Consider the following 12733-nt stretch of genomic DNA (forward strand, 5'->3'; position numbering starts at 1 on the left):
CTTTTAATAATGGAGCACTTTAAAAATAGCCAAACCTTAGTTGATTTACTATGGCATTAAAATTGTTGAACTAGACTAACAACGAGCTGTGATCGGTAGCAATGAAATGGGGGTGCAGTTGGGGAGACGAGGTGAGGAGTGGCATAAAAATTTAGGAGTCCATGGTTTCAAGCAGTGTCCTGAGCTATGTGCACAAGGCTTTGCTTGTATGCACAATTGCAAAGTGTTGTACACACAGATGGCTGCTTCTGCCCATTTTGAAAATTTGACTTGTAGGGTGGGATTTTTTTGCAGCAACCTGGGTGAGTTAGGAGCACAAGTCCCACTGAAAGCCAGTGGGATTTGCGCTTCTACATCAGTAGGCAAATTGCACCCATGGTAGCTAACTTTTTTCAGCGTAGCTGACCTGAGCTCTAGAGCAATGGTTCTCAACCTCTGTGGACCCAGTTGTAAACCTTGATGGCCTGTTGCGACTTAGTAAGTAGCTTTAGCACAAAAAACATCTGGCTTACTAAATATTTCTTACCCATGATGCATAATATACACCATCCTGGCAACTCCTGCGGTTCCAGTCCCACAGGGCTGGCTGGGCTCGGCTCAGCTCCCTGCACCGGGCATTGCAACCTGGTGTATGGGGTTGCAGCGCCACTCAGATTTGGCCCAGCCATGCCCCTTCCCTTTCCCCCACGGGCCTTCCACACAACCCTTTGACAACGTTCTGGTGACCCAATTTTGGGTCACGACCCATGGGCTGAGAAACCCTGCTCTAGAGGGTAAACCACTGAGCTATGCGTCCGTGACTCAGAACCGCGCACGTGTATACAAACACCCCCCCCCTATTTGAACGTTAAGCTTCCAGCAGTGGTTTATAGAACATGCACCTACTTGTGTCGCCACTCGTACGTGCAGACCATGGCAGCACAAAAGTGGAGCACTCTATGCAATTAGGTTAGGCTGCTAATTAAACTCATTTGCTTGCTATCATGACTTGCTTGCTTTGCATCCAAAACTGACTATAATAAGGAGATTGGTAGTCACTTCTAGAAGGTGACGATTAATTTTAGTTGCCATTCAACCTCTTTGTTTTGGGGGCTTTAATGTCCAATGGGCTACTGGTTGCTGCTTTGATCCCTGGGTTACTCAAAGGTGGTTACGTTAGGCTTTTTCCTTCCCTAAAATTACTTTACTTTTTGCAGTTGTGAGGAGCAGCTACCAGGTAAGAATAAATTGAAGGACGTGTGTAGTCTTGCTTCTGACTCTTAAAACCTAGGCGACAATTATGAATAACAGTGGCTAATAAAACCTAAGTGAGCTGTGTGCACCAAAGGGAAAACCTCATCACATGAACTCCATATGTTGAAAAAACTCCACTGATCCTTATCAGAACCTATTTTTAGAGAAATTTCTACCAGCCGATCCCGTCTCCAAATCACATAGGAGACATCTTTTAGGGATGTATTCACGCAATGCCGTGCTCGTACCTCAGCATCAGCAAACAGACGTTTCAGATGAGTAGTTTTGCTCTTAAGATTATTCAGGCTGCTTTAGCCTTTTTTAAAACCTCTCTACCTCCTGCCCCCTTCTCCCAAGCTTCTCTGCTTGGTTTGGCATCCAGCCTTCAACAAACTTCCAGAATGAGTTTGCTAACAAGGAAATGAGGCACGGAATGTTCATATCTGTTGCCTCAGCAACATCTGACCGGGCCCCCGTCCTATATCATGCTGGTTTGCCTGTTCCCTGCGAGGCTGTTTGACTGGGTGTTCTCTTATTGCCCGGGTACAGTCACCTGTCATTGTGTGCAGACCCTTCACTTCCCTTCGTAGATGTAGAATTTCTTTTTTTTTTTTTTTTTTAAAGCTCGTCCCCTTATTAAACATTTCTGAACGTTCATGTTTCTTCCAGGGCGTTTCACTGAAGTGCAAAAACCCAAACAAACTTCTGCTCTATAGCCTGAATTTCCTGTTGTACGGAGCTGTTGTTTGACCGCTCTTTAATTGTGGCATCTCTTTTTCCCATCCATTCATGGAGTATTTCGGCAGGTAATTCCTGTTAATGCTAACGTGAGCTACACATGCAAATCCCCTTATCATTGGGAGAATAGGCTCTTAAACCTACTGATCCATTCTGCCCTCTAATTAAAAATGTTGGGAGATATTTTAATTCTCCTATTGCATCCAAAGCACCTCTAATTCTCTACCATAAATCAAAAGACGTATGTGTGTTCTTCACTGTGAAATGCGTTGGTTTTGGTTTCCCCCTCATCTTCAGTCCTATCCCTTGGATACGTGGCCTGCTACGACTGCACTGCCTCCAGTGAACAGGAATTTGATTTCACTGTACAATGTGTCTTTCCTTTTGACAGCTCTGTGGACTTTGTCTTCAGTTGTAGCTCATCAGGTGTCATGTATCGAAGTGAGAGAGTACAATACAGCTTCACATTGCGTGGTAGGTTAGCAGAGCAGTGGAAAGTGTCACACAAGTGATTGGTCTCAACTCAGGAGTAACTGGATGAAATTTTATGGCCTTTGTTATACAGAATGTCAGACTAGGTGATCTAATGGTCTCTTTTGGCCTCCAGCTCTGGGCATGTATTGGTAGTGAGGCAGGTAGATGGAGGAGCCAACTTTGTGAAGAGAATTTCTCACCAGAGCAACATCTATCTTTTTTTTTTTTAGATAGACCATGTTGTGTGAGAGCATGCGGGTTGAAAGGGGCGTGTAATAACGACTATAGGTTGAATTCTAACAAGTTAGGAAAGCTGCAAGAAGGACGCCCCTGAGTTCTTGGGCACCCCTTTGCAAAAGGAGTGAGGCATTTCTCACCCGGGATTGAGAGCGGGGCCCCCACTGTCGGCCTTCTGTGGCTCCCACTGACAAAATTGCGGTGGAAGAGCATTGACTTTAATGGCCTTTGGATCAGGCCTGTATTGAGGACAGACCCAGCTGATACTCGTGGGTAAGATGAGATGTTACTCTTCCCTCCCCTCCCCCAATCCCAAATATCCTGTCCATAAAGTTGTCATGTTTAATTCAGTATGTCTGTGCTAGGGTCATCTGATCCAGGCCCCCTGTGTTTGCTCTAGCTCACCTTGCAGCCTCAGGGCAGGTAAAGCCCTGTCCACAGAGTGCTGACCAGGGTGCTTCTAGATGCTTTCAGCTTTTTCCAGCACTCTGTGAGCTTGGAGCCATGCGGGCCTCTGACTGACCTGCTGTACTCTGTTCTACTGACCTGTCTAGCAGTCCCTGAGGCAGTCAGCTGAGTGCCTTGTTGCTTGTCGAGCCCACAAAAATAAACGCATGGATATTGTTACTACTTGGGTATGGCAGAGCAAGGCTTGTGAAACAGTAGCATGGCCTTGCAGAGAACGCAGGCTAACGACAGGCGCAGGTTGGGGGGTGCCCAATTCCCATTGCATGTTTTAATACTTTGCCAGCTATGCTATGGTTAGGGCCCTACCAAATTCAGGGCCATGAAAAACAAGGTCACGGACCATGAAATCTGGCCTTTTGTGTGCTTTTCCCTACACTATACAGATTTCACAGAGGAGACCAGAGTTTCTCAAATTGGAGGTCCTGACCCAAAAGGGAGTTGCGGGGGGGGGCGGTCACAAGGGTATTTTAGGGGGGTCACAGTATTGCCACCCTTACTTCTCTGCTGACTTCAGAGCTGGGCAGCCGGAGAGCGGCGGCTGTTGTCCAGGTGCCCAGTTCTGAAGACAGCACCCCACCAGCAGCAGCGCAGAAATAAGGGAGGCAATACATACCATGCCACCCTTACTTCTGCGCTGCTGCCTTCAGAGCTGGGAGGCCGGAGAGTGGCAGCTGTTGACTGAGTGCCCAGCTCTGCAGACAGCAGCACAGATGTAAGGGTGGCAATACCATACCAGGCCATCCTTACTTCTATACTGCTGCTGCTGGCGGTGGCTCTGCCTTCAGAGCTGGACTCCTGGCCAGCAGCTGCTGCTCTCCAGTTGCCCAGCTCTGAAGGCCGCTGCTGCTGGTGGCGGCACTCAGAAGTAAGGGTAGCAGTACTGCAACCCCACCTACAATAACCTTCTGACCAAAAAGGAGTTGTGGGGTGGGCACGACCCCTACAATTACAACACCATGAAATTTCAGATTAAAATAGCAGAAATCATGAGATTTATTATTTTAAAAATCCTGTGACTGTGAAATTGACCAAAATGGACCGTGAATTTGGTAGGGCCCTAGCTATGGTGAAGATGAGCTAATGCTCCCTCTGTTTATAGGGACGCTGGCACAAGTTCCTTGCTCAGGATGAGGATTTAACAGCAGAGAAATGTTAAATTGGATCATGCTCTACTTTGCTTGAATGGCCCATGCACTGGACATGTCTGCTGTGCTGTATCTTCTCCCTCCCTCTGCTTATGGGATACTGCCCTGGAGATCAGCCACTGGCTAACCTCAGCACATGACTGCCCTTCAGAAACCTTTCTGGTGGAATAGGGACAGTCCCAGTTTCCCTGATCTGTTAGCCCAGTAGGGCAAGAAAATCTTGCTAGACAGCTAGCGTGGGGACTAAACCAACTAGCCAGAGGGTAAATAGGGAAGTTACAACTGGGAAAACTACCAACGAAGGGGTATCAACCATAGCTGCTGGGAGGTGGGAAGTTGCCAGGACTTAGGCCGTGTATTGTTTCTGCCTCTGGCTAGTGGGGTTCTGGAGACCCCTGCTGTAAGGGAAAAGGAGCTCTCTCTTCCCTCCTTCCAGCGACTCCTAAGAGAAGAATGGAGCCAGCAGTGCAGCAAAAAGGGCCTTTGCCACTCTACCCCTCCAGAGCCTGCTGGCTGTTGCGTGGCGGGATGGGGGTGAGAGGTAAACGAGAGCTAGGAAAACTCAGTTTTTCTTTTCTCTCGTGTTTTTTTGCAGTGAGGAAAGCAGTTTTTTCCTTCCCAGCACTCCCCATATTGCAACACGTTCCCAACTGAGAGCGGCCACGTGAAACTGACGTGACCCTTTTGTTTCATTGCTGCCCACGGTAGCAGCATCTGTGCAGCGGACCTCAGTCTTGTATCGGTTTTATTCTGCTGCTGCTTCGTAGCTCTGCAGCGTGGCAGCAGATGCATTGGAGCAGCCTGTCTGCCAGTTCAAGGCCACAGCCATGATTGGTTTACATACTTCCCATGTTTGGGAGGTTATATCTTCACAAGCTTAAGAACTTGGCACTTAACTTTTGTTTAAGTGAAAGCTTGAATTCTGCACTACTTTCTCCAAAATGAGTGGATGCTTGTAAATCCCCATCTTGATCTATTTTTGCAGTGTAAAGCAGTAAAAGATTAGCTCCAGGTTATGCACTCTTAACATGTCCAGGGCGGGGAGATGGCTTATAATGCATTTAACTCTCTTAGCTGGTAAATTGTACGGAAACAGCTCAGAGAGGCTAATGCCTTGAAAACGTTGTGGCTTGCTGGCAGAACTGCAGGTCAGAACAAGACTTTTACAAGACTGTTTAACTGCTAGAGGCAAAGGGTATTTAGCTAAAGGAATCTATAATAGCCTGCTAGCTTGACAGCATAAATACTGCTGAGCTTAGAGTCCTACTTTTTTTGTTAGACAGATATTGAGACAGTGGGGCCCATTAGATTTGTGGGTCCAAAATGAATCTTGAAAGAGATTATTTGTGGAGAGGGGAGGGGCTGTCCTACTCTTTTAGTGATGATGGTCCCTGTTCCAAAAGTTCTGTAGTAGATTATTGGGGTCAATGTTGCCTGTTCAGAAGACCTGATGCTGTGGTTGTAGACATGATAATCATGACTTCTAATCAGCTAAGGTGTTGGGAGGAAGGATGGTCCAGTGATTAGGACACTAACCTGGCCCTTGGGAGACCTGGGTTGAACTCTCAGCTCCACCACAGATGTTCTGTGTGATCCTGGGCAAGTCACCTAGTTTCTTTGGGTCTCTGTTCCTTCATCTGTTAAACTGAGGTAATAGCACAGAATGTTGTGTTCATTAAAGATTGTGAGGTGATCAGATACTGTGGTGATGGGAGCCATATCCAAGTACCATGGATGGATGGATAGATACCATGAGGAACAGTCTATTCAAGAGAACTGGCATGGAGGAGAATGTAGCCAGTCTTGCTGGACATACTAGACCTGTCTTTTCGCTGGTATAAATCAACATGGCTCCATTGAAATAAACTGAGTATTACCCTAATGTACACCAGGTGCGGATCTCCCCCTTCATGCTCCTGAGAGTATGTGATGTTAAAGATGAGACCAGGCTTTTCATGTAAGATACTGTCAGGATTAGTATCAGAGCGGTAGCCGTGTTAGTCTGAATCTGTAAAAAGCAACAGAGGGTTCTGTGGCACCTTTAAGACTAACAGAAGTATTGGGAGCATAAGCTTTCGTGGGTAAGAACCTCACTTCAAGGCCTTGCATCTGAAGAAGTGAGGTTCTTACCCACGAAAGCTTATGCTCCCAATACTTCTGTTAGTCTTAAAGGTGCCACAGGACCCTCTGTCAGGATTAGTTGGACTAAAATTTCAAGATGCCTTTGTAACAATTGGTATATTCCATTCACCAAGACTCCACGACAAGAGCAGTGTCTTGTAAATTCCTGTAGAGTGCTGGCTCATGAGAACAGAACCCAGTGGGGGAAGAGAAGCTCTGCATATCTGTACGTTGGCGTTACATGTATGAAGCAATGAGGAGCCGGTTGACTGAGTGACATTTTAGGTCTGCTAGTTGTGAGTCTCCCTGTGAAGATTTGGGAGTTGGGATGGGAGTTTGTTTTCTATTCTAAATGCAGTTCAGTCAGCCCACATTTCATGCTGTTTTAAAGTAAAAATATTTAATTTCCTGTGTTGGGCTAAAACTGCTTGTGCCCTGCTCTGTGTTTTCTTAAGGATTCCTCCAGTTTAGCTGAGAAGGTAGAATAGTGTTTTGATGCTCTTGCCAATATGGTTTAAGGCCTTACCAGAGAACAGCTGGAGCAACATGAAAATGGAGCCCCCAATAATTACTGGGGCATTTACGAGAGAGATGATTTTATTCAAGTGAAATGTATTTCTTTGAACCTTATTTGTTCTTGAATGTTAGCATCCACCTAGGAAGGCGTCTCACAGTATTGCTATTGAGATTTGTTCTGTGTTCAGTGGGCCAGATCCCGCCTTTGGTAGGTGTGTCTTACAGATGTGCTTGTAAAGCTGTGGGGAAAGATGATTCATAAACTAGCTGGGGTTAATTTTGGATCAACCTCATTAGATGTGGGATTCCGTTTAGCTTCTTGATCCTTTCAGTATTTCTTTGTTTTAAAATCAAAAGGTCCCAGAAAGCCTGCCTCCCAGCAGAATGCAGTTAGCTGCATGCACATTTAAAGAACTGGATTCATTTTTTTAAAAAACGTTGTTGATGAGAGCTATTTATATTCAGTTTCCTCCCTGTTGGTACATACTGTTGCAGGGCCAGATCCTCTGCTGGTGTAAATTGGTGGATCTTCACCATAGTCAATGGAGCTGCCACTGAAGTCAGTGATGTTATACTGATTTATAGTAGCTGAGGATCGGGCGCACCGTTCTTTGCATCATTTCAGATATGGAGGAGAATGCAGTTTAGTCACCAATACTTTAAGGGATGCTCTTCAAGAACCAATTTAAAAACAAACCCCGTGTAGTTCCTTTCTCACTGAGTAGCTTGAGGGAGCGTTGGAGGTGCTTGATCCAGAATTATCCTGGTTCATCTCTGTGGAGAAGCTGCCTTCTGCTTTGCTTAGTGATGGCTGGTGTTACAATCGTTCTGTCTGTTTCTCCTTCCAGCTATGCGGACGCTTAGCGAAGATACCATCAGGCTCTTTCTCCAGCAGATAGCAGGTGCCATGAAAATGCTACACAGCAAAGGTATCATCCACCGGGATTTGAAACCACAGAATATCCTCCTTTCTTATGCTGGAGGCAAGAAGTCAAATCCTAACAACATTCGTATAAAGATTGGTAAGAACCTTTCCTTATATCCTGCTTTCAGAAACGCTTTCCTGGGAACGATCAACATGGCTTTGGAAATGGCTAACTAGCCAATCCAGACTGCTGCAACTGGATAAGAAACAAATGAACTGATCGTGGGGGAATTAGGATTAGTTTTTCACTATTGCAGTGGAATGTCTTGAAAACTCTCCAGGTCAGATCCTCAGCTGGTGTGCATCAGTGTAGTGCTGTTGACGTCAGTGGAGCTGTGCTAGTTCACACCAACTGAATGTCTGTCCCCCCCCCCCCCCATCCATTTGTTTTGTTTCTTACCCTTGTTCCAAAAGAAGCGGATGCTGATCAGCACTGTGCTCCGCTGGATAACTATTGTGGTTAAGTCTTAGGGTACGTCTATACTACCTGCCGGATCGGCGGTTAGCGATCAATCTATCGGGGATCGATTTATCGCGTGTAGTGTAGACGCGATAAATTGATCCCCGATCGCTCTCCTGTCGACTGCTGAACTCCAGCTTGGCGAGAGGCAGAAGCAAAGTCGACAGGGGGGCGGCGGCCGTCGATCCCGTGCCGCGAGGACGCGAAGTAAGTGATTCTAAGTCGATCTAAGATACGATGACTTCAGCTATGCTATTCTCGCAGCTGAAGTTGCGTATCTTAGATCGATTTCCCCCTCCGTCCCACAGTGTAGATCAGGCCTTAAATTCTAGTGCATCAGCTGCCTCCACCCGAGCTCCCCAGGATGTTTAAATGAAATCGTGGGTAGTCATGTGGATTATATATAGTTTGATTTCCTGGCCTAAGGATGGGTATTCAGATATGGAGCCTTTCATCTCTCAGGCTCTGTCTAGATTAGGAGAATAGCTAGCACATTTTTAAACATGACCTAACCTGTTTTAACTAGCAAGTCTTTTGTTTTTATATATGACCTATTTTGCTACTCTAGTGATGACCTGAATCGTTGACCCTGGTAGTTAGTGAGTGACAGAGTTCTTATGCTCTGGCTGTTCTGTGACATATTCAAAATGAATTGGGTGGACTCAGTCCAGTTACAAGTTGAGAGGTGTCTTTCTCAGAAAAAACAGTCATTCAGTTTCCTCCCTGGGCAACAGTTGTCTAGGCAGTGATCTTGATTTGTCCTGGCCTTTTAAAACAGAGGTGGGGCATGCTGGCAGAGTGGGGTGGGAGAGGTAGGGAATTTTGGTGTCCCAAGACTGCGATCCCTACGTACTTTGTGAACGCTGAGCTCCGATTTAAAAAACGGCACATGTGATGGCTGCCGTCTTGGCTGACACCAGGAATTGAATCAGAAACCTCCAGAGCTAAAAATGTCAGTTTACAGCTTGAGCTAAAGAACCAGGTTGGATGTGATGGACCCACATCCTCCATGGATCAAGCACAGAGGGGGACATGTAACATATGCTGATTGACCGGTTATACGAACACACGCCAGAAACCCAGTTATTGAACCCAAGGTCTCTCTTAAAGGAGAGCTGTGTAGTCGCATCTTGATTCATGGACATTTGTTGGACTATACTGCAAGTTGACCAAGTTGACTCTGACACCAATTAAATTACACCATGCTCTGTTTCAACTCTGTCTTGTGGAGAAAGCGTGAGTGCCTTTTGGTTGACAAATGAAGTCTGCTGGAGGTCTGTGTGAAATTTTGCAGCCGCTCAGCTGTAGCTGAAGCGTTCTCCAGAATTCAAGCATGGATGGAAAGTAGAAGTGTCTAATGACCCACAGGCACATAAAAAGGGAGGGCCATCTAAACAGCAATCCTAGCTAATGTGTGCTGCATTAGTCTTAGTTCGTGGTAACCTTCACACACACTGCTGTTTAACCACCCCTTTTCCTTAAGAAGGACAGTGTGTGGTCCAGGAGTGGGACTAGTCAGACATAATATTCTAATGACAGATGGCGATATAAACAGCCGTGTCAAATATTGCTTGAAATATCTGGTAACCTTAAGGGAACCTCTAAGCATCATATGATCAGATGCTGAGTAACTTGCAGCTGTAAATCCTTTTAGCGTTGATAGACCCTGGCTTTTCTAGGGTGAACTAATGACTCAGCTTTTTATATATATATACACACACACTCAGTGCAAAGCCAGTGCTTTAGCAATGTCTTGGTATCACAAATGCTACATAAATAGTGTCATGCAGCTTCAAACGAGCATGTTCCAAAGATACAGATGGTGGTGGGTGTTCATTATGTTGTGGTGCAACCCTGCCTCCTGCCCTATGTCATGGAGTGTAACTACCGCTTCCCCAAATCTGAAGTAGCAGCAAGTAATGAGGGAAAAGCTATCAAGCTATGCTTGGGCCTTCACTGCATTCATAAATCTCAGACTAGATTATGGTGACCAGATGTCCCGATTTTTGGGTTTTTTTCTTATATAGGCTTCTATTACCCCCCAACCCCCGTCCCAATTTTTCACACTTGCTGTCTGGTCACCCTAGACTAGATGCTCAGCTAATGTAAAGAGGCATAGCTCCATTGCAGTCAATAGAGGCTTCCCAGTTTCCACCAGCTGAGAATCTGGCCACTGGATTCCACCTGGAAAGAACAAACATTGAACAATAGACACAGGAAAAATAGTGACTGCAGGCACCTTTAAGTGGGATTCATTCCTATACATATAGAATGCTTTTTATAGCTGCATTTTCTCAACCCTTTCTGTTGAATGGAACGTGTAATAATAGTGAGAGAAACTTGGGTTAGCTCGGGGATAGAACATAAGTTCTGTATTCAAAATGGGGGACGTCCCTTGTATTGAGGGGCCACGGAGAAACAGGAGGGCCCACGCTGGGGATTGAGGCAACTGAAGAAAGGTTGGGCTTCTCTAGAACTAGTGAACGAACTTCTTTTCTTTGTATTTGTAGCTGATTTTGGATTTGCCCGGTACCTGCAAAGCAACATGATGGCAGCAACGCTGTGTGGCTCCCCTATGTACATGGTAAGTGCACTCTGCTTATGTATCTTTGTGGTCAAACGGCTGTATTGTATAGGCTAGTCTTCCTGACATGTGGAATCTGCAATGGTTATTTTGTTTATACCATTCAAAGCTCTGGGCAACCATTAAGCCTAATTCTTCCTTTCCTCCTAGACCTCCCCCCAAGACCTGAATTTTGTGTTCTTAAAGCTGTTGTTGTAAGTGAAACCCTAGTGGGAGACCTGATAAAGATTCTCTGAGTGGCAAGATGGCAAACATCTATGCTGCTGTGCTGACATTTGCCTTTCAGGCAACCGTTGGTAAATAATAATAGACTATTGATTGACCCCACTCAGAAATTGCCTCTTCCAGATAGGAAGCAGGGCCCTTCAGCTAAGGCGTTGGGACCTAAAATCCAGTGTTATCCCTTGACTGCAGGCTGAGTAGCAAAGATGCAAACTAGGAATGACGTTGCAGCCATAAAGCCTTTTCCAAGGTGTTGCCTGGATAAAGGGCCTTTTGGACAAAGTGTCCTCTCTTCCATTGCTCTCTGTTCCCAGTGTTGAGAGACAGTGGCCCTCTGTTTGTAATTCAGCCAGCCCGTGGTGTACCTGCTCTATATCTTGATTGGGCTATATGGATACATTTTTTTTCTGGTGTGATATGTGAACATAGAATCATAGAAATGCAAGGCTGGAAGGGTCCTTGAGAGTCATCCAGTTCAGCCCTCAGCACTGTGGCAGGACCAAGTAAACCTAGACCATCCCTGACAGATGTTCATCCAACCTGCTTTTAAAAACCTCTGATGATGGGGATTCCCCAACCTTGGTAGCCTATTCCAGTGGTTAGCTACTCTTACAGTTAGAAAGCTTTTCCTCATTTCTAACCTAAATCTCCCTTGCTGCAGATTAAGCCCTTTATTTCTTGTCCTACCTTCAGTGGCCTTTGAGAACAATTGATCACAGTCCTCTTTATAACAGCCTTTAACGTAGTGGAAGACTCTTATCAGGTCCCCACTCAGTCGTCTTTTCTCAAGATTAAACATGCCCAGTTTTTTAACTTTTTCTCAGAGGTCAAGTTTTTTAAACCTTTTATATTTATATTGCTCTCCTCTGGAGATCTTTCCTAAAGTGTTTATGCCCAGAACTGGACACGGTTTTTCAGCAGTGAATAGAGCAGGACAGTTACCTCCTGCGTCTTGCATATGACATTCTTGTTAATACATCCCAGAATTCTATTCACCTTTTTCGCAGCTGCATCACATTGTTGACTCGTATTCAATTTGTGATCCTCTATAACCCCCAGCTCCTTTTCAGCAGCACTACCATTTAACCAGTTATTCTCCATTTTGCAGTTGTGCATTTGATTTTTAATTCCTAAGTGAAGTACATTGCACTTGTCTTTGAGTTTTATCTTGTTAAATTCAGACCAATTCTCCAGTTCGTCAAGGTTCTTTTAAATTCTAATCCTGTCCTCCAAAATGCTTGCAATCATCACAGCAGCTTGATCCCATCTGCAGATTTGATAACCACACTCTCCACTCCATTATCCAAGTCATTAATGAAAATACTGAATAACACCGAACCTGTGATTGATCTCTGTGATCACTAGATATGTCCCCCAAGTTTGAGAACTAGTCTTTGAGTACATTTTTCAACCAGTTGTGCACCCACCATTTCATCTAGACCACATTCTCCTAGTTTGCAAATGAGAATGTCATGGGGGACTGTGTATATCAGTAGGCCAGTAACCCTGTCAAAGAAGGAATTAGGTTCGCTTGGCATAATTTGTTCTTGACAAATCCATGCTGGCTATTCTATATAACACTATTACCTTCCAGGTGCTTACAAACTGAT

General features: G+C 45.3%; 1 protein-coding gene across 2 annotated transcripts in view; it reads left to right on the forward strand.

Annotated features, from left to right (window-relative positions):
* ULK1 (unc-51 like autophagy activating kinase 1) overlaps nt 1-12733 on the forward strand; it is a 101720-nt gene that overhangs the window by 25213 nt on the left and 63774 nt on the right. For both annotated transcript variants that reach the window (XM_034790941.1, XM_034790942.1), the window contains exons 6-7: nt 7781-7954; nt 10828-10901. In XM_034790941.1, the coding sequence (XP_034646832.1) occupies nt 7781-7954; nt 10828-10901 (248 nt within the window). The remainder of the gene's footprint in view (nt 1-7780; nt 7955-10827; nt 10902-12733) is intronic.

This window comes from Trachemys scripta, chromosome 15 (genome assembly GCF_013100865.1).
Source record: "Trachemys scripta elegans isolate TJP31775 chromosome 15, CAS_Tse_1.0, whole genome shotgun sequence".
Classification (NCBI taxonomy): Eukaryota; Metazoa; Chordata; order Testudines; family Emydidae; genus Trachemys; species Trachemys scripta.